General features: G+C 40.0%; 1 protein-coding gene across 1 annotated transcript; it reads right to left on the bottom strand.

Annotated features, from left to right (window-relative positions):
- Positions 1-3,362: 3,362 nt before the first annotated feature.
- On the bottom strand, positions 3,363-22,026 carry LOC127261714 (uncharacterized). Its single transcript, XM_051290052.1, has 7 exons — positions 21,827-22,026; positions 21,680-21,740; positions 21,416-21,452; positions 21,204-21,319; positions 18,853-18,913; positions 3,680-3,818; positions 3,363-3,590 (listed from the first exon to the last, which is right to left on the bottom strand). The coding sequence occupies exons 3-7, from the start codon at positions 21,423-21,425 to the stop codon at positions 3,551-3,553; spliced, it is 366 nt and encodes a 121-aa protein (XP_051146009.1). The 5' UTR covers positions 21,426-21,452; positions 21,680-21,740; positions 21,827-22,026; the 3' UTR covers positions 3,363-3,550.
- Between the last annotated feature and the right edge of the window lie 1,260 nt (positions 22,027-23,286).

The raw sequence follows: 23,286 nt of genomic DNA, 5'->3' as shown, positions 1-23,286 counted from the left end.
CCTTCATTTTATATGAATCTTCTTAAGTTAGATGTCAAGAATGCATTCTTGCATGACACTCTTTCTGAAGAAATTTATATGACTCCTGGAGTCCTCCAGGTTTCCCGGGTTCTGCGAAGGTTTGTCATTTACGCCGCACTATATATGGGTTGAAGTAGGCCCCTCGGCCCTGGTATGCCACATTTAACTCTGCACTTTTGGAGTTTGGTTTTACCACATTCGATTGCGATCTGATTTATTTCTTCATCATTCTTCCTCAGGGATAGTTATGCTTCTACATGCATATCTTAGTCAGTAGTTTAAGATGAAGAGCTTTGACCATCTTCGTTACTTTTTGGGATTTGAGGTCTCTGATTCTCCCGATGGTTTTTATCTGTCTGAGGCTAAGTATGCCTCCGATCTTATTTCTCAAGCTGGCCTCACAAACTGTCAAATAGCTTGCACACCGCTTGCCTATGACGTTCGACTTACCCCCATGATGACTCTCATCTTGATGATCCTACTCTATGTCATCAGCTTGTTGGGAGTTTGGTCTACTTGATTGTTACTTAACCTAATATCGCTCATGCAGTTCACATTGTAAGTCAGTTCATGGCCGCTCCGAGGACCTTACATTACTCTGTTGTCTTACATATTCTTCGCTATGTGAAAGACACTCTTATGCATGGTAAACACTTTTTTTTATCTCACTCATCTTTGACACTCAGCGGCTACTCTGATGCTGATTGGGTTGGCGACCCTACCGATCGGCGTTCGACCATTGGTTTCTACTTGTTCCTGAGTGATTCTCTCATCTCTTAGCGCAACAAGAAATACACTTGAGTTTCTTGATCGAGTGTTGATTCAGAGTATCGTGTTCTTGTTGACTCCACATCCGAACTCCTATGAATTCGTCGATTACTCATTGATCTTAGTGTTCCTCAGTCATCTTCTACGATTCTTCATTGTGATAGTCATAGTACTATGAAGATGACTCATAAAAAGTACATTGAGAGTATTATAAAAAAAAAATCTATTAAAAAATTAATAAAAAAAATGGATAAATAGGAAAAAAGTAGTAGTAAATTAATTATTATTTATTATACTAAGAACAATAAAATTCTGGATTGATAAAATTATTTAGGGAAAAAATTAATTTTGGTCCCAATATAAAAAACTCATCAATTTTGGTCCCATTTTAACCAAAATTTATCAATTTTGGTCCCAATATAAAAAACTCATCAATTTTAGTCTCAATATATATAATTTCAATCAATTTTGGTCCCATTATAAACAATTTAATCAATTTTGGTCCCACCATTAAAAAACTAACGGAAATTGCTGACGTGGACATGACGGAGGTGACGTGGCAGTTGACTTAGAAAGTATACGGCCATGTACAATTATACACGGCCATGTTGTTACATGGCCAATTATACATGACCATGTTGTTATACGGTCATGTACAATTATACACGACCATGTACATTTCTATTTTAGTTTAAAATTTTATTTTTTTGTTATATTTTTTTTAAAAATTTTTTTGAATTTAAAATAGTTGATATAGTTAAAATGGACAAAATCAATAGTAATTACAATATAATTAAAATTTATCAATTTTAATTCAAATATAAAAATTTATAAAATATAGGTTTTGTCTAAAATTTTATTATTCATAAAAAAAAATTCTCTTACAAACATCCAATTACACAACTAATTTTTAATTTTGTATATTATAGTAGTATTAAAAATTAATTTATTATTTCAATACATTAATTGGATGTTTGTAAGAGAAATTTTGTTGCTAAATAGTAGAATTTTAGACAAAATCTTCCAAAAGAACATACTCGATAAATACTTATATTTGAACTAAAATTGATATATTTTAATTATGTTATGATTATTACTTATTTTTTTTTTCCATTTTAACTATATCAACTATTCTAAATTTAAAAAAAAAAATTAAAATTTTAGACCGAAACAGAAAGGTACACGGTCGTGTAGAATTATACATGGCCGTGTAACAACATGGTCATGTATAATTATACACTGAAATATACATGGTAATGTAACAACATGGCCGTGTATAATTGTACATGGCCGTGTAACAACATGACCATGTATAATTATACACTGAAATATACATGGCCCTGTAACAACATGGCCGTGTATAATTGTACATGGCCGTGTAACAACATGACCATGTATAATTATACACTGAAATATACATGGCCATGTAACAACATGGCCGTGTACTTTCCAGGTCAACTGCCACGTCACCTCCGTCATGTCCACGTCAGCAATTTCCGTTAGTTTTTTAACGGTGGGACCAAAATTGATTAAAATTGTTTATAATTGGACCAAAATTGATTGAAATTATTTATATTGAGACTAAAATTGATGAGTTTTTTATATTGGGACCAAAATTGATAAATTTTGGTTATATTGGGACCAAAATTGATGAGTTTTTTTATATTCAGACCAAAATTGATAAATTTTGATTATATTAGGACCAAAATTGATTTTTTCCCAATTATTTATTATAAATGAATTATTCAAATATTTAACAAACCTACAAATAGAAATATATTATTTCTATTTTTTAATCCTGGATGGAATATTATTTCTAAATTTATTAAAAAAATAGAAAAATACATTCCATTACGACGAAGTGTTGAATATGGAGGGCTCGCAATAGTCATCGAAAGAGGTACAACGCTTCCGAGTGTAATGCATACCGAAACTATAACTTATGTGTGTATTATAGAGTCTATGGTTGAACAAGTACAAAACACAAAACATAACAAAAATAGAGTAAAAATTATTTTCATCTCATTGTATATCACAATTATCAATTGTTATTGATTTTTTTTTTTTAATCAATTTTGGTCTTATTTAACACTACCAAAAAAATGGCCATTTGTAGCGGCTTTAAAACAGCTACAAATGGCCATTTTTCGTTAGAAAAAGCTATTTGTAACGATTTTGTACCGGATTTTGGCCGGTGCATATACTCGAGTTACAAAAAGTCTATGTACCGACATTTTCCGTAACAAAAAGTGGACAGTCAACGCGCGTGAGAAATCTTTTTGCAACAGTTTTTGTAACGCTAACAATTATTTTTTGATTTATTTGTAGCAGATGTTTCTCGTAATAAAAGAGTCGTTACAATAAATGTTTATGCATTTGTAATGGCTTTTGTTACGGTATAATTTTTGTTACAATAAACTGATTGTCAGAAAAATATTTTAAACGACATTCATAATTTTTTGTACCGGTATTTGTAATGAATACAATTTCGCAACAAAAAGAGTATCCTTATTTTTTTAGTAATAACAAAAACATAGTATCGGAACCGAAACAACCATTAGTAGCACCAAGTACGCACTGTCTAGGAACATAACTAGTTCGCAATACAACAAAAATATACAATCCAAAGGCAAAGCATAGCAACAAACACACAAAAGGAAGCAACATATGCAAGTTCAACCTACGTAAAGGACTTAGTCAGTATCAATCCACAAACAAAAGTTATCATCATAGATGCAACGCTACATTGCCCCATGCAGCGTCAAAGTGAACATACATGGCAGTTACGCGTGACGAACGAGCTGCCAACATAGTGAAAAATTATATAAGAATTTACTTGCGAGTTGGTTAAGTTATAATCTAATAGAAATTTATAAATATGGTTACGTACATCCTTGAATGTCCAGTCGATTGGCTCGACGTGGACAAACTCACAGAGTGTTTGCACTTCAGATATCGTTCGTGAATTAGCGCAGCCTTCGGAACGGTAGCAGCCGTGAAAAAAACCTTTACTATATTAATGGTATAACCTACATACATATAAAGAAAACATCTGCATATCATCAAAAACAAAATGCAACTCACAAAATTTCATTATCTTAAAGCGGATGATCGATACTGCAGCATTAATAAATATACAAAACATCATGAGTTAAGAGATAGTCACATGTGGCTTCAAATGCATACCGAGAAAGTATATAAAACTATATATTATCCAGAAGAAATGCTTGCAAGTTTCTAGATTTCCTGCATGAATCGAAAACATAACCTATAATTATTTCTTACAAAATTGATGGAATGAATAAGAGAAGATGCAAGGACAATAGAAAAAAATGCAGCAAAATTATTCTCACTTAGAAGTTATGACCTCTCTTTATTACCAAACTCAAAAGTGTTGTGATGACTCCAAATATGAGCATATTCTTAGCTTGACAAAAATGTGTATTACTCGAATTTCTGTATAAAAACCATCAAAATAACTTGTAAATGGCATACATTATTGATCTATATCGCTTGGCATGATCCAGAATTCGTTGTTGAGATTATTAACAGTTTTTGCCCTTCTTAAGCGGTAGTCTGGTATCAGAAAAACTAAGGCAGACGCCGCAAGCGACAGCCGCCCCCGCTCGCAAGCGCCCATAACAGCCTCTGAAAAGACAAGGCATGAGAGGCAAGCGATAGTCTCCACCGCTCGCGAGGCGACAGCCTCTCCCGCTTGCAAGCGACAGCCAGACACCCACCGCTGCAGATCATATCCAAATTTCAACTAAGTGTTCCAACTGCAGAGGTACAGCTATTCCAATTCCAGCTAGCACAAGCGAGCCTAGCTGCGCTGATGCCCTCCAGCTCTCCAGCAAGTGAGAAAGATCTGAGCCCTTGAAATTCTACGCAAGCGAAGCGGGCACCCTGGGAGTTATGGCCAGCAACTGCTTCAACAGAATAACTACCAGCAACCGTCTAACTGCCTAGTGGTTGGAACCGCCCAGCAACTGCTTGCAACCGCCCCCTTTTCACCTGCTATAAATAGGGCCAGATATCTTTATGTATGATATAGATAATTTTTGGTGATTCTTGCATACTATTAGCATTCGTCGTCTTCCTGTTTCGGAGAGCTCCAACCTGTAAGGGAGTTCTCCACAGGAATGGCCAAGGGAGTAGGAAAGCCCCTACTCCCTTGGTCAAGTCTTTACTGCCATTTTTTAGAATAGATTACTGCTTTCGTTTACAGCTTTGTAGTTCTAATATTTCACGCTTTCGTAGTATACAAAGGAATATCATCCATTTCTTCGAACTAAATTCTTCCACACTTTTCCACACTTATATAAATTGAGTTTAGGAAATTTCATTTCACTGGTTTAGAGTGAGAGAAGAATTGATTATCTGAGCCTTGTTATGCGCCAAAAGCGGTCTCAAGGTAGTTCAATATAATTAAGTACGCGGGAGCCTTGTCGACCTGCTTAACTGTTGTACTGAATTCAATTTTGATTAAGTAGTAGTAACACAGGGGGTAAAGCCACTAATGAGGCAGATATTGGGAAAATTAATGGGACATAGGTGGGGGTTTATTAGGTCACAGAGATTCCCAGTGACAGTAGGGTTTCTTTCTTATAATGTCTCGATTCTGGGTGTCATTGAAGTCTTGTTGTAAATCCCCTAAGGTCAAAGATTCCAGTGTTATGAGTTCTTTACAATTTAGTTTATATAATTAAAATATCTTCCTCCAATCATTTTCGTAATATACATATATTCTTCCGATAACACACCTGCATCACTCGCTCACTACATCCAGGAAAATCTATCCATTTAGTAACGCACAGATCAGATACAACACCTCTCCTCCATTCTATTTCGCTTATATATATATATACAATGTGCCGCTCGCTCATGTCCCATCCACTCGGTAACCGCAATTCACCCATGTCCCGCTCATCTGGTCCCCACTTCCGCTCATGTCCCGATCATCTGGTTACCACTGGCACTTCACTTCCCGCCTTCGCTTCGCTCGCCTTCGCTCATCTCACTTTTACTGCTTTATTTACCGCTTTCAGTAGTTAAACTTCGGATCCCCTGCAAGCGGATCCTTTTTTGCATTCTCGTCGCTTTCTTCAAGATTTTCACCCTTGAAATTCATGACTTAAAATCCTTGTGTTCGACCTGGAAACTTACCAGTAAAAAGAGTATAAATAATTGTGATAACTACTCAGGGTCTACAACCACAAAATTGCTATACTTGATCGCTTCCCTATAAAATCCTACCCACTGACTTTCGAATAAAATTCCCTGTGAATTTGTGCAAATTACAAACAAACAGATTTTTGTTATCATAATTTGGCGCCTTTGCCGGGGATTTTAAACTCATGAAGAGTATCTGTTGGAAATCTTTTGAAGCGCCATAATTTACTTTTAATTTGTTGTAATCGTGACTTTTTTGTTTAATTAATTTACTAACTTTTATGTTGGTGTGGCTGTCATTATGTAGGGGTCCGAAGCATTTTCAGCGTCCCATGAGTCCTGCTCCTTCCGCTCGATACCAGAGACGTCTGTTCAGAGAGCAAGTTCGAGAACAACTCATGGCGAATCAAGGAAATGCCACCGCTCCTTCTACTGTAGTCCCAGCTCACCAGACTGCCGCTGGGACATCTTCAAACTCTGCCACATCTGCATCTTCGCAGGAGGTGCCGCTCCACGTCCCCACTGTGGTCCCCACTATCATTCCCCCTGCACTTTCACAGACCGAGGAACAGCTCATGAGAGCCCTCGGTAGCATTCAACAGGGAATGACGGGACTGTAAGCGCACCTCGTTCAGGTGGAGAAAGCTCAGGCTGCTCAGGGGGCGTTTATCGCTGCCCAAGCGGCTCAAGCTGCCAAGGCCGCTGCGATGCCCGCTACCATCACTCCCCCAGCACCTACTGCTGAGCCTAACCAGAGGGCTGAGGGACACAGGGCTGCTGATCGCCCACTTGCTGAAGTCCCCATGGACGTTCACTGCCAGTCCCTTCTGGATCATACATTAATTACAAGTTCTGCGCCCAGAGGCTCTGGCCATTATGAGGTACCAGTGCTCGTCAGCCTGGAAAGCCAGAGCCAATTCCATGGGCTGCTCAACGAGAGCCCTTATGAGCATCTACAGAACTTCAACAGGATCGCTGCCACCTCCAAATCTCACGGCATCACGGAGGATGCTGCCAAACTAATTTTGTTTCCCTTCTCTTTATCAGGAGAGGCCAGGAAATAGTTTGATAATCTTTATCCCATTCCTGGCACATTTAAGGAAGCAGCGCAGGCCTTCGTGAGTAAATACCATCCTGTCTCAAAGACCATTCGCCAGAGGAAACTCACTTTCAAGATGGCGAGTGAAGAGACCCTTCCCAAAGCCTGGAGCCGATACAAACAATTGCTCCGCAACTGCCCTTATCATGAAATTCCGGACTTCATGGAGCTACAAATTTTCTACTCAGGAATTACTCTTGAACTTAGGATGTCCTTTGATGCAGCGGCAGGAAGCTCGCTAATGGGGCGCTGTGCCTCAGAACCGAGGGCTTTGATAGAAAACATGGCGGCCAGTCAGTCAAGTTGGCCAGAGTCCAACAGGCCCGAGCCATCGAGGGGTCTATATCAGGTTCCTGCTTTAGTTTCACACGATGCAAGGATTGATAGCTTGTCGATCCAAGTCAAGGAGCTGTCTAAGCTCATGAAGCAGGGCCTGCGTAATAAAGGAAAACAGGCACTGCATGAGGCTGCGGAAATTGAGGAAAGTGCCTGTGTAGACCAACAAGGTCTGCAGGTTGCTGAGTGCTCGACTGATGAGGCTCAGAGCCTAGCGGAGGTCTACTTTATGGCTGGCAGGAATGCCCCTCAATTTCAACAGTTCCCAAAAGGGCATGCTCAAGGCCCCGCTGGACCGCGTCCTCAGCAACAATTTCAGAGGCCACAACAGTTCGCTGCGCAACAATATCATCAAGGGGGATATTACCCACATCAACAACAATACTACCAAACCCCCCACTTTCCGCAGCAGGCGCCTGCATTTGCCCAACCTCCCACAGCGGCCCAAGCACCGCTGAGTCTGGAGGAACTCTGGAGGAACACAGAGCGAGCAAATCAGGAGTTCCAAAGAAACACATCTGCTTCGATCAAAATGCTGGAAGTACAAGTCGGGCAGATTGCTGAAGCCCTGAAGCTGAAGCAGAAAGGAATGTTGCCTGGGACAGTTGAGACTGTCCCGAACCAAGCGAAGGCCATCAAAACTAGGGAGGGAAGCGGACTCAATCACCACCGCTGCCAGACAGAGGTATTAATCAATCTCCTTCCCCTATTGTTGCTAACATGCCTGTGCAGGATGAGTTAAGACAGATTCCGTCTGAGGAGGAAGGTCCATCCCAACCACGAGCGATACCAGTCGCTCTGGAGTCTGAACCGAAGGAAAAGTGTCCCGCTCAGCCTTTAGCTCGAGCCCCCTTTCCTACATGACTTGGGAAGAAGGACAACTCCAAGGAATTTGATAAGTTTGTACATACTTTCCGTAGTCTTCAAATTACTATACCGTTTGCTGATGCTTTGTCATAGATGCCACATTACGCTAAGTTTATCAAAGATATAATCAATCACAAGCGGGCATTCCCTGATGAAGCGGCAGTGGTGCAGCTGGAGATTGTATGCAGCGCCGTATTTAAGGAGGACCTCCCAAAGAAACTCAGTGATCCTGGGAGTTTTATTATTATTTGTACAATAGGAAATTTAGAGCCGATTAGGGCATTATGTGATTTAGGTGCAAGTATCAATCTTATGCCCTTTTCGCTTTTCTCTAAATTAGGGCTTTATGAGTTAGAAGCATGCAAAACTGTAATTTAGCTTGCCGATAAATCAATAAGATTACCTAAAGGAATCATTCGTGATGTACTCGTGCAAGTGAACAAATTTATTTTCCTTACAGATTTCATTATTATGGAAATGAGCGAAGATCGCGACATTCCAATTATATTAGGGAGACCTTTCCTAGCCACCGCTCAAGCTACAATAAATGTTGCTGAAGGCAAAATCTCATTGAGCTTTGGTGGCGATAAAGTCACATTTTCCATGAATTCAGCACTGCGCCAACCCCAGGAAGAAAATTGTGATTTTGTCAATGAGTTAAATGAATTATCAACTTTTGAGAGCTATATTACGCTTGAAAATCTGGAAGGAATTTCAGATAATGGATCGCTCGAACTGGAAGATGAGGAGGATTCAGCTGAGGCAAGCGACGAAATTCAAGCGCCCACTGAATCCATTGAACAAGCGATAAGGGAACCAGCGATTGAGTCCAACATGAAGGACGAGCTGAAGAAACTACCTGAGCACCTCAAGTATATATTCCTTAGTCCGGAGGAGAGTTACCCGCTGATAATCTCCGCCTCACTATTGCCGGACCAAGAGGCTCAGCTCGTCTCACTGCTCAAAAGGAATCAAGCGGCGTTTACATGGAAGATTACAGACATCAAAGGGATCAGCCCAGCGGTGTGCATGCACCATATTAGGCTGGACGCTGACGCAAAGCCATGCAGACAGCCTCAGCGGCGGTTAAATGAGAATATGCAAGAGGTCGTAAAGAAAGAGGTGACCAAGTTGTTCGATGCAAGAATCATATACCCTATCAGTGACAGCCAGTGGGTCAGCCCAACCCAGATGGTTCCCAAGAAAGGAGGCTTTGTTGAACAGACAAGCGACGATGGGGAGGTCTTCATGACAAGACCTGTCACTGGATGGAGGGTCTGCATTGACTACAGAAAATTGAACTCAGCCACGAAGAAGGATCATTTTCCGCTTCCCTTCCTTGATCAATGCCTTGAGAAGCTCGCAGGTCACGAGTACTTCCGTTTCCTCGATGGCTACTCAGGATACCATCAAATTCCCATCAAACCGGAGGACTGCGAGAAGACAACATTTACTTGTCCATATGGGACCTTCGCTTATAGGAGGATGCCGTTCGGGCTTTGCAATGCTCCGGCCACCTTCCAGCGATGTATGTACCATATCTTCAGTAATCTTCTGGACTCCTGTATCGAAGTGTTTATTGATGATTTCTCGGTATATGGCAAGACAATTTCCAGATGCCTGAATAATCTAGAAAAAGTACTTCTCCGCTGCATTGAGACTGATCTTGTGCTGAACTGGGAGAAATGTCATCTCATGGTAAATGAAGGAATTTTCTTGGGCTATAAGATCTCATCTGCCAGTATTGAGGTGGATAGATCAAAAGTTAGTGTAATCGAAAAGATGTCAGCACCCTCGAATGAGAAAGGAGTGCGAAGTTTCCTTGGACACGCGGGATTCTACCGTCGTTTCATCAAGGGCTTCAGTCAAATCACACAAGCACTCACATCACTGTTGTGCAAGGATTCTCAATTTCACTGGTCAAGCGAGTGTGAGGAGGCTTTCCGAATACTGAAGGATAAGTTAACCTCTGCTTCTATAATTTCAGCACCAGTGTGGAGTGAGCCGTTCGAGTTGATGACGGATGCAAGTGACTATGCCGTCGGCGCTGTATTAGGACAAAGGGTGAGTTTAAGCTAAATGTCATCTATTACGCAAGCAAATCACTAGACTCCGCTCAGAAGAATTACACTACAACAGAGAAAGAGCTGCTAGCTATTGTCTTCGCTTTCGAGAAATTCAGACAGTATCTTATCGGAAGCAAGACCATTGTTCACACTGACCATGCAGCTATTAAGTATTTGATGGAGAAGGAGACAAAAGCCCAATTGATTAGATGAGTTCTGTTGCTCCAAGAATTCGACATAGAGATCAGGGATAAGAAGGGGAAAAAAAATCATGTGGCGGATCACCTCAGTAGGCTAAGGCAAGAGGAGGACAAGTCTTCTGGAATCAATGAACAATTCCCATATGAGAAGCTGTTTCTGGTGCAAACGAAAGAGCCATGGCTCGCTGACCTGGCTAATTTCTTAACTACAGGACAGTTTCCAGTGCATACTGTACAATGGGAAAAGAAGAGATTGCTCAGTTTGGCAAAGGATTATTTTTGGGATGAACCTTATTTGTTCAATATCGGCTCAGATGGGATAATCCGTCGCTGTGTAGCGGAGTCTGAGATCCCGCTGATTTTGAACGAATGTCATGGGTCCCATGTAGGAGGGCATTTCGCTGGCCTGCGCACAACAGCCAAAGTTTTGCAGTCAGGCTTCTTCTGGCCAACCCTACAAAGAGACGCAGATGCCTTTGCCAAATCTTGCGACAAGTGTCAAAGATTGGGATCTATCTCGAAGAGAGATGAGATGCCTCAAACTGGGATTTTGTTTGTGGACATATTTGATGTATGGGGGAAAGATTTTATGGGTCCCTTTCCGCCTTCTAATGGGAAACAATACATTCTGGTGGCGGTGGATTACGTGAGTAAGAGGGTCGAAGCGAAAGCGCTCACCACTAGCGATGCTCGATCTGTCATCCGCTTCCTAAGACATACCATATTCCCAAGGTTTGGAGTCCCCAGAACGATAATAAGCGATGGAGGGACCCATTTTGTGAATAAGGCACTGCAATCTAGCCTTTAACAATATGGTGTTCGCCAGCATTTAACTACCCCCTATCATCCACAAGCGAGCGGTCAGGTGGAAGTTTCAAATCGAGATATCAAACACATCCTCCAGACCACAGTCAATAAAAGTCGCAAGAATTGGGCCGAGAAATTGGATGATGCGCTGTGGGCCTATTGAACAGCCTTCAAGACTCCAATTGGAATGTCCCCTTATCGGCTTGTATATGGAAAAGCCTGCCACCTACCCTTGGAACTTGAGCATCGCGCGTATTGGGCTATCAAGTATCTTAACTTTGATATTCTCCCAGCGCAGGAGAAGCGCGCCAAAAGATTGCTCGATCTCACTGAGTTCCGATACCTTGCATATGAAAGCGCGAAACTATATAAGGAAAGGATGAAATTCTATCATGACAGGAAGTTGAAGAAGAAAGAGTTTACGGTGGGTTCCAAAGTTCTTTTATACGACACTAGGCTCCACTTGTTCCCAGGGAAATTGAAGTCTCGGTGGACTGGGCCGTATATAGTCAGACAAGTGCTGCCAAGTGGAGCCATAAGGATTAATAATGTGGAAATCCCCGGAGAGAAAGACTCCTTCCTGGTCAACGGAGCGAGATTGAAGCCGTATATCGAAGGGCCTGTATTGCAGCAGGCCAGTGCAGATGTTAATCTGTTGGAAGTTTCGAATCTCACTCAATGATAGAATTTCAAGGAAAAGATCCAGAGCCTAATCTTATATCCATCATTTTCACAGCTTTCTTTAATCGCTTTCTGAGTAGAATTCACCGCTTTCATAGTTTAAATTTACAAGCTTTCTTTTATCGCTTTCTTTTTATCGCTTTTATAGTTAGTGTTCCAGCTTTTGTTATCGCTTTAATTAGAATAGGGTTATCGCTTTCTAGGAGTAGGTTAAAGTTAGAATTTTAACTTCTAACCTATGTTTGACCCAAGCCACCCATCGCTTCGCTTGTTTCACCCTGATACTTACTGGGGGAGTAGTGTCGCTCACCCAATACCACTTCCATCATTGCTTGAGTGTCATCCTTAGGTACATAGAAGTGTCGCTTTACCCGCTCGCCCACCCTGAAAACCCTCCCTTATACCTTTATAAGTATTTACAGTGGACTTGGCAGCGCTTCGCTTGCCCTCCAGATGAGCGATAGGAAAATCTATAAATACCCCAGTCCACAGTCATTTTCCACTTTTGCCTCCAAGCGCAAAATTTTTCAAAATCTCACCATTTCAACCAGTAATAACTTCATCTAAGGTAAGATCCAGGTTAACCTTAGTACATAAACTGGATTTTATGGTTGATTCTCACTGATTTAACGTTCAAAAACACAGAATCGCAAATTATTTTAGCGATATTTTACTGTTCTTCATTTTTGCGAAATGTATGTATGTTTGATTTCTGTGAATCTAAGTCTATTATATGCTGGATTTAGATACAATAACTGATATACTTGCTTTCTACGGTTCAATTTTACAATAATCTGTAGGTTATGTGTTGTTTTGTGATTCTCTCTTTTTCACAACGTAACACTCACAGTAGTGTTCTGTTTCGTTGTGAGGGGGAGGATCTAGGGTTAGAATCACTGAAATTGTGAATATGATTGCGTATTTATGAATGTTGTTTGCATTTGACGATAATGAGGCAAGATTCATAGATTTTGAATGTTAAACAATAATTTTGGAAACCCTAGGTTCAGGACAGGCTTGACAAAATAGATCCAGCAAAGCGAGGAACGTTGAAGAAGGAGTTCGAGAAGGTTGAGGAAATGATTGAAAAGAGAGTCCAAAGGATCAAATCCACGGACGGACGAAAGGTGGTGACAACAACCTCAGGGGCAGAATTCGTGGAGCGAGCGCCGCCTGAGGCATATAACAAGAGGAGGAGATTGTTGGAGTTAACAGAGGACTGGGGGGAGCTCAGGAAACTGAAGTCATTGCCATTCCGAACATTCATCCCAGAGTTCCCGAAGGACTACCTCAGATTCGAATACACTGAGGAAACGGAACAGAGGTATCCGGTGAGCGACTGGTGGCTGGAATTAGAGGAGTCGGAATATGAGCAGCTGAAGGAGTACCAGCGGAAGGAGTTTACGGACACACTTGCCTGCCATTCAAAGGCACCGGTGAGGAGAATGAAGGCCTTCAGAGGTGAGACGTCGAAGAAGAATGTTGTTGAGGCTGCAAAGGATGTGCTAAGAGCCAAGCAGTACGATAAGCTCCATTTTTTTAACATTGATGCAGCAGCAGCATACGAGCGAATGAAGGCCATGGGGATCCTCTATGAGAGAGGATTTGACCCCGAGAAGATCACAGGCCCGCTGTCTGACTGGCTGGCGGAGCGGGGCCTGTCATGGTTGATAAAAAACCCCAGTGATCCAGTGGATGTATCTCTGGTGAGGGAGTTTTACGCTAACCTGAGCCAGGCTGACAGTATGAAAAATGTGTATGTTCGAGGACGATGGGTAGACTGTTCAGCCAGGAAGATCAACCGACTCCTAGGATGGGAATACCACTACCCCATCCAGGAGATGACGGATAAGTTGCAGGCAACGGAGGTCTGCAGCTCGCTTGAGTTGCAGTCGCTTTACAGGACCTTCGCCACCACCCCTGTATACGAGAAGAGAAACCTAAAGTTCCGGTCGGTGGACGAAGATAAAAAGGAATGGGTGAAGTGGTCGCTGAGCATAATAATGATCACCGCTCATACCACTGACATTCGTCCTAACTACCTCTTTGCCCTTCGCTCAATTCTGGAGGAGACAACTGATGTGGATTTGGGCGCGATCATCGGCTTAGATATCTGGGATCGAAGAAACGGAGACAGAACACTTGGTCATGGGACCCTGATCACAGAACTTTGCCACCGCGCGGGTGTCGACTTGCCCACTCCAGCCCCAGAACTCCAGATGAAGCCGCTGCTTCCAGCGGCCTTCCACAAAAGCTGGCTGGAGTCCAAAGGGTTCACTCTCATCCCCAAACAGAAAAAGAGAAAAGCACAAGCGGCAGCGCCCCTCCACCAAAAAGAAAGATGAAATTTGTGGAGGGGAAAATCATCAGAGAGGATGTGACACTTCAGACCGAGCCCGATTCCAAGAGGACAGTCTTCAATGAAGCTCCCAGCGATGAGGAAGAGGAAGCCCTCCGCTTCGCTCGGGAGATATAGGAGGATTTATTTGGGGCAGACGCGGTCAAGAGCGATAAGGGAGGAAAAGCGCCGAAAGCTGCCACTGGTGAGAAGAGGTCGAAGAAGAAAGAAGACCCTGCTCCACCGCCTGTCAAGAAGCCGAGGGTTAAGGAAGCTCTTCGAAAAAACCCAACACCCCCTCAGCGAGCGACAAGGTAGGAGAAAGGAAAAGGGAAAGCGGTGGATGTGGAGACGAGCGAAGACACAATCCCCCTCTTCTGACTACGGAAGGGGATCGTCATCAGAGAACCCACCGCCCAACCCAAAAGACTTTCGCCAGCGAGGCCAGCGACGGTGGAGGTGTCACCAAGAATGCCGAGTCCGCTTGGCGATGAACCTGTTCCCTTCGACCAGCAGGGGACAGGTGAGCCAACTGCTGTTGGAACAGGCGAGGAAGCCGCACCCGTTAACTAGTCGGGAGCGGTAGAGCCTACTGCTACTGAAGCAGAGGAGGAGCGGGAGACCGTGCTAACTGAAGAAACTATCGGCGGGATCGAGGTCACCGTGGAATCATACAAAGAATATCCCGCCGAGGTCCCCACTGCCACAACCGCTGAACCTGCCGATGAAGCCGAGGAGGTGGAGGCAGTCATTTTAAATCTTCCTATCTTGCAGGTATCCCCAAGCAGCCCAGGAACACCTACCATGATCGGGACACCTGCAGAGATTCCGACTCCTACCTCAACCAAATCAGACAAGACACTTATAGATGAGGAGTAGGAGGAACAGAATAGGAAGTTTCAAGAGAAGAAAGCTCAGCTGCTTGCCAAAGTACAAAAGATCGAACAAATGCAGCAGTTCGAGCAACGGAGAAAAAGGAAAATGAAGGTGCTGGTCAAGCTGCTCAAATACTGGAAACCGCTGAACCAACTCCAGCTGCGATTCAGGAGATACTTACAATGGAAGAAAGCATAACAGCTGGAGTACGAGGCAGCGAGGCAGCTAGTATTCCTCAAGGATGTCTTCCCTGAACCAGCACCCAATTCTCAAAAAGGGGAAGAGCCAGTGGAAATCAGTTCGGCTGAGTCCAAGCGACAGTCACCAGCAGCGGCGGAGGCTGGACCATCAGCTCCCTGCTCATCATTGGAAAATATTGAAATAAGACTGGAGGAACTCGACTCAGCCATTCTCACCCAATACATGATGACTCAGACATTAATCGATACTTATGCAAGGAGTCTGGGTGATGAACTGTCCACTGGAAAGAAAAGGATTGCCACACTGAAAAAGCGCGTAGAAGCGCTCGAGACTCAAGCTGCAAGCATGGGGACGACGCTGCTCGAGATTATGAAAGCACTCGCAGCCCTCACCCAACAAAACGCCATTCTCATGGAGCAACAGCTTGACATAGCCAGGAGTGTCCAAACACTAGAAGATCTAGTGCGGCAGATATCACGCAACCTTCCTCAGGGGCGAGGACCGACAAGCGAAAAGAAGAAGTAAAGAAAGGTCCTCCCCCATGTACAAAATTTGAGAATGGCAAGGGCTGTACATAGCATCAATCAAAGAAACAACAATTTTTGGTAACAAGCGACAATTTTTCTCTATTGTATGCCTAACATAACCTGAAGTATGTGTTCTTATGTGAAATACCTGTGATATCCTGCTTAGTTAACTTTGTGATATGTTTTAGAGTAGTGTTAGATGACTTAAGCACATCAAACTAAGTAATTGTCCTTCGAACTTCACAATAACTTGAACATTAGCGTTAAACTAAGTAATAGCAAATGAGACTTGTGAAGATTAGTGCCCCCTTCGTTTCAAATTGTTCCATACTCAGTAGGGCATGCGGACCTATGTTTTTCGACTGCGTTCATTAGGCATAACTTGAAAGGAGAAGTCCTTAAATATGGTTTAAGATACAATGCGAGCGAAGCAGGGAGGACCTATCATTACAAAGGAACTGAAAAGGCCTAGGCACATGAAAATCAAATAAGATCTTGAGCAGACACAATGTTTGTTTGAAACTCACGATCCAAAAAAAAAAAAATGATTCTCTGTGCCCTTCGGCTGAAGGTTTCCTTAATCAAAAAAATAATCCCTGCTAAGCAAACAAAGTTGACAATACCTGGATAACTCCAATCTTGTTAAATCAAGTGACAAGCTGAATACTTATGGCTCATTTGTTCCTATTTGAGATTCACTTTAGTCTCAATCATGGCACTGGTTGTTAGCACTTTTCGATTGCAGTGAACAGAATAATTTTTTGATCTTTTAAAGCAGTTTGTTCGAGGACGAACAAAGGTTTAGTGTGAGGAGGTTTGATTACTCCAAATATGAGCATATTCTTAGCTTGACAAAAATGTGTATTACTCGAATTTCTGTATAAAAACCATCAAAATAACTTGTAAATGGCATACATTATTGATCTATATCGCTTGGCATGATCCAGAATTCATTGTTGAGATTATCAACGGTTTTTGCCCTTCTTAAGCGGTAGTCTGGTATCAGAAAAACAAACGCAGACGCCACAAGCGACAGCCGCCCCCGCTCGCAAGCGCCTAGAACAGCCTCTGAAAAGACAAGGCATGAGAGGCAAGCGATAGTCTCCACCGCTCGCGAAGCGACAGCCTCTCCCGCTTGCAAGCGACAGCCAGACACCCACCGCTGCAGATTATCTCCAGAGTTCAACTAAGTGTTCCAACTGCAGCGGTACAACCATTCCAATTCCAGCCAGCACAAGCGAGCCTAGATGCGCTGATGCCCTCGAGCTCTCCAGCAAGCGAGGAAGATCTGAGCCCTTGAAATTCTACGCAAGCGAAGCGGGCACCCTGGGAGTTATGGCCAGCAACTGCTTCAATAGAATAACTACCAGCAACCGCCTAACTGCCTAGCGGTTGGAACCGCCCAGCAACTGCTTGCAACCGCCCCCTTTTCACCTGCTATAAATAGGGCCAGATATCTTTATGTATGATATAGATAATTTTTGGTGATTCTTGCATACTATTAGCATTCATCGTCTTCCTGTTTCAGAGAGCTCCAACCCTGTAAGGGAGTTCTCCACAGGAATGGCCAAGGGAGTAGGGTTGGTCAAGTCTTTACTGCCTTTTTTTAGAATAGATTACTGCTTTCGTTTACAGCTTTGTAGTTCTAATATTTCACGCTTTCGTAGTATACAAAGAAATATCATCCATTTCTTTGAACTAAATTCTTCCACACTTTTCCACACTTATATAAATTGAGTTTAGGGAATTTCATTTCACTGGTTTAGAGCGAGAGAAGAATTGATTATCTAAGCCTTGTTATGCGCCAAAAGTGGTCTCAAGGTAGTTCAATGTAGTTAAGTACGCGGAAGCCTTGTCGACCTGCTTAACTACTGTACTGAATCAATTTTGATTAAGTAGTAGTAACACATGGGGTAAAGCCACTAATGAGGCATATATTGGGAAAATTAATGGGACATAGGCGGGGGTCTATTAGGTCACGGAGATTCCTAGTGACAGTAGGGTTTTTTTCTTATAATGTCTCGATTCTGGGTGTCATTGAAGTCTTGTTGTAAATCCCCCCAGGTCAAAGATTCCAGTGTTATGAGTTCTTTACAATTTAGTTTATATAATTACAATATCTTCCTCCAATCACTTCCGTAATATACATATATTCTTCCGATAACACACCTGCATCACTCGAGCACTACATCCAGGAAAATCTATCCATTTAGTAACGCACAAATTAGACACAACACCTCTCCTCCACTCTATTTCGCTCATATATATATATACAATGTGCCGCTCGCTCATGTCCCATCCACTCGGTAACCGCGATTCACCCATGTCCCGCTCATCTAGTCCCCACGTCCGCTTATGTCCCGATCATCTGGTTACCACTGGCACTTCACTTCCCGCCTTCGCTTCGCTTGCCTTCGGTCATCTCACTTTTACTGCTTTATTTACCGTTTTCAGTAGTTAAACTTCGGATCCGCTGCAAGTGGATCCTTTTATGCATTCTCGTCGCTTTCTTCAAGATTTTCACCCTTGAAATTCATGACTTAAAATCCTTGTGTTCGACCTGGAAACTCACCAGTAAAAAGAGTATAAATAATTGTGATAACTACTAAGGGTCTACAACCACAAAATTGCTATACCTGATCGCTTCCCTATAAAATCCTACTCACTGACTTTCAAATAAAATTCCCTGTGAATTTGTGTGAATTACAAACAAACAGATTTTTGTTATCATGTTGGCATAAAATAGTTAACCAAAGGTAGCATCCAACCGAACTGGAGCCCTTGACTATAATGCATATAGGAGAAACCACTCAGACACATTCATTAGCTGAATAATCCAACTATAAAACAAAATCGCAATACTGAATAATAGACAAGGAAAATATAATTCTACCTTCTTGCAGCATATTATAGATGGACACAATATCATCACTAGCTGCAAATGCCTTGTCTCTCTACCTTTCAAAATTTTCCAACCATATGTTAGGCGAAAACAAGAAAATAAAATACAAGTGACTTGGCCTAGCTCATGATATAAAAACAGGTCATTATAATGATTACCCATTACACTCAATGTGAAGAAACTTATGAAATCATCAACACAAGCAATCCATAAGGTTAGAGAACAATTTCTATTGTACAAACCATTTGACAAATAATAAGTTGGACTTTAGCTAGCGATAAGTTCAGACATGGCTACTGCAACAAATGAAGAAAAGTCAATCTCCACAACTGAATTGTCAAAACACAAGCTTGATTACACTTTTGCTTTACTACCTATATGAAAATAATATTTCCTAGTGATTTTGATCATTTTCATACCTGAAATAGTGTCAATTATAGCCATACTGCCGTGACTAATCAAATCTGCAAGAAAAATTCTGCTAGGATTATCCAGTATTGATGTCTGCATCCTTGTAGAAATCCAGTAATGATTATAGAATAAATCTGTTGGTAGATAACAATGCATAATTGATAGGAATACAAGATCACTTTTTAATTGAATTTGTTGATACATCATAAGAAAACAGTCGAGGCAGTGCTTGCTTGCTTAGCAGAAATGTCTCCCTATATACCAAACGAACAAAGGCATAGCATTATGCATTACAAGACATAGAGAGAGTTTAGAGAAAATAACAAAGAAATAATGTTTAAAAAGTGAAATTTTAGTTAATAATAGCTAATTCATACACGATAACATTCTACACCACAAATCCACACTTCCAAAGAGCTAAACAACAAAAGCAAATTAAATCTGGAATAAAATAAAATAAATTCATGAGCGAAACTTCAATCAAAATTACTTAAGTTCAGCCAAATTCCTGTTCCAAATTAGATACAAACCTCATATACATAACCCATATCATATGCAAGGATAAACAAATAAAATGAAGAATATGAGTCATGAAATCCATAGTTCATTACAAAACCTAACTGTATATGTCACAATATTATCACCAACTAGGGGTTTACCCAGTGCGCACTTTCGGGTAGCGGCTGTGGGTTCCCACGTCATCCAAAAAAAAAAGATAATCTCACACTTATAATAAAAATACCAAAAAAAGTAATGAAAAATGCATTCAAATCATCATATTAAAAATAAACCAAATTAACAATCATTACCATATAACTATCATAGAATAAGTTCTTTATTTTTGGCAGTAACAACACAACTCACAATCGTAACCATAGAAACATCCACAATGCAAATCCAAAAGTAAATCAATAACAATAGCTATTCTATAATTAATAGCTATTCATTACTCATAGAAAAAATCCACTAACCTATTATATAATTAATAGCTAACACAATGCATCAAACTAAGATCTACAAAATCAAACAAATACGAAAGTTGGAAAACCATCATAAGTAACCAATAAACTCGTGAACATATACTATTAATTAAAATTCAACAAAAAAACAATACAAGAATACCAACCAAACTAAAAAATAATAATAATCATACTTTAATCTATATCAACACCAAAATACACATGCAAACCAACAAGTTATTCAAGACATATATTCATATAACCTAAATATTAAAATTATTTATCGATACTTTTGGACCAAATCTAACTTAACAATTTTAACATCAACCATAACAAGAAGAAAAATAAAACAACAAAATTCAAAGAAAATGTCTCGTTTTCAGAACTTTTCACTTTCTTGGGACGAATACTAGAAACTGCGACCAATTTTTTATCATTATACCTCACATGATATTTTCAATATTAATAAGGTTGATAACAAAACAAGCAATGGTGTGCAGTAAATGACAACACCACATACCATATGCAAACTTGAAACTAGAACCTTTTGTTTGGAATTGTGAAGCCTTGTCAGTTTTGTCTGCTACTGTAACAGCCTTGTTATTCTCGGGTTTAACAATATATCCAGATTGAACCGAAGAAAATCAAGAATCCAAACCAAAATCATAAAACAAGCAATGGTGTTCTATTCTAGATTACCACATAACAAATGCAGACTTAAAACTAGAACCTTTTGTTTGGAATTACAAAGCTTTATTATTGTTACTCTCTAGTTTGATAGCATCTCGATATTGAATGGAAGAAAATTAAGAATCCCAAACATAGCGACAAAAATTCAAAATGATCATAAACTTGTAAACGTTAAATTTGAAACAAAAAAAGAACACAATATTCATCTATCAACCAATGTGTTATATGGTGAGGCAATTAAGAAAGACACATAAAAGATGCAACAATTTGAAAATAACACACCTTCATTGTCTTTTGTTCGAAGCTGCTCAAGATGAGCACCATCATGGCATTTTTAACTAGAATCTTTGTACCTCCAACAGCTGAACAATTCTTCAACTCAATGGAACGATTAGTATCTTCAATGGCAACACTTACAATTGAGAATCAATATCAAAACTAGTACCACTCACAAAATCCAGAAAAAAATTATTAAAAAAGCAAATTTTACTTACAATTGAACATAGCCAAACCTTCGATTCTCACTTGATCCTAATATAAAAACAAGCAAAGACCAACAAAAAATAAAAGCTTAGTCTAGACAAAATGTTTTTGCTACAAGAAATAAAACAATCATGATTTTTTGACTTCAAAACAAGCAATTTTAAAATCAATCTCATCCCATGTAAGTATTATTCTTTTGGTTGTCCACAATATTTAAAATCATAAACTTGTTTAAGGTGATCCTCAAATTCAACGTGGGCACTAGATTAGCCAACCTTTTTTGGTAACCATAAAGCATCTTCGTATTGGTCCAATCTTACTGAAAGTTTCTTCCATCTAAATAAACATCAACAGCAAACAATAAGACAAAACAATAAATAAATCCAAACTCACGGAAAGATCTAGGGCTGGCATTTCAGGACATTGGTAGGCAGCGGCGACTCGCTATCGACAGGTCGAGGAAGACGGAGATGACACGCCGTTCAAGGGTGCAGGGCGGAGAAATTAAAGGAAGGTGAAGGAGGACGTATGGGAAGGGGAAGAAGAAAAGGAAAGAAAAAGAAGAAGAATAACGAAGAACGAAGACGAAGAAGAACAAAGAGGACGAAGAAGAACGAAGAGGATGAAGAAGAAAAGGGAAGAAGAAGAACAGAGAAACAAAACAGAATCTATGAACTGGGCGGCCCATTAGGGTTTATTTAAAAATGTTTTAGTTTTAATTTTAATTTTAATTTTTATTGTATATAATAGTTTCACTTTTAAATAAATATTTTTTTTTAATTTCAATTTGTACATATTAATATATAAATATTATATATGTGTATATATATATATGATATATATGTTATATATGTGATATATTAATTTAGATTATTTTAGATTTAGTATGAAATTTAAAATTAAAAGTATTGTAATTGTAACGAAAAAAATACCGCAACAAAAGAAAAATGTTGACCAAACTGAAAAAAATATTTGTTACGAAAATATCTGGAACAAAAAATAGTTTTTGTAACAAAAAAATTGTAGCGGATGAGATTTCGCTACAAATGGCCATTTTTTTTGTAGTGTAAATTAAAATTAATCAATTTTAATCTCAAATATTGAACACAACTGTATTGATGAGTCAGAAAGAAGATTCAGCTATCCGGATAGTTAAGACGGCTGTATTCATTATCCTGTTATGAACATAACTTTGTTCTTGCCTCTATTCACGGTCTTATTCGAATACCGTGGTCTTCCTACACGTGTTTTGAACACTGCAATGTTACCTATCAATTGTCATGGTAGGGTGAGATTCCCGCCAAAAGGCCACCGTACAATAGCTCCACAGTAGAAACCTTCAAACTTTGGCCGGAGAAAACACACCCTACTTTATTCGAACCATCTTCATCTAGGTAGAGGAGTGGGTGTGAGTAAAGAAGATTTATGAGATATTTATTAATAATGAATGAACTCAAAATTTATTTATAGACTTTATAAATAATGATAAAGTCAAATAATAATGACATAATAATTTTAAATAATGAAACTTAATCTATTAGATACTACTCCCAGTCCCAAACACTTTGCAATATTTTCTTTTTTATTTGTCCTAAACTCACTGCAATATTTTTAAATTTAGCAATAATTAATTATATTTATATATATACATTTCATTTTATCCTATCACATCACTCAAATAAAAATAATATACATTTTCTTTCCGATCACATCACATAATTTTCAAATTATCTCAAATTGCTCTACTTAATACAAGGTACCTAAATTCCCGTGCAGAACTCATATGTTGCACAGTGTTTGAGACGGAAGAAGTATTAAATAATAATTAATAAATTTAAATAATATCAATTAAAATATCTATTTAAAATATATTTCTACAATA

This window comes from Andrographis paniculata, unplaced genomic scaffold (assembly GCF_009805555.1).
Source record: "Andrographis paniculata isolate CXL003 unplaced genomic scaffold, ASM980555v1 Contig64END, whole genome shotgun sequence".
NCBI classification, from domain to species: Eukaryota; Viridiplantae; Streptophyta; class Magnoliopsida; order Lamiales; family Acanthaceae; genus Andrographis; species Andrographis paniculata.
Note: the sequence above shows the minus strand (reverse complement) of the source record. Positions and strands in the feature narration are given on the sequence as shown.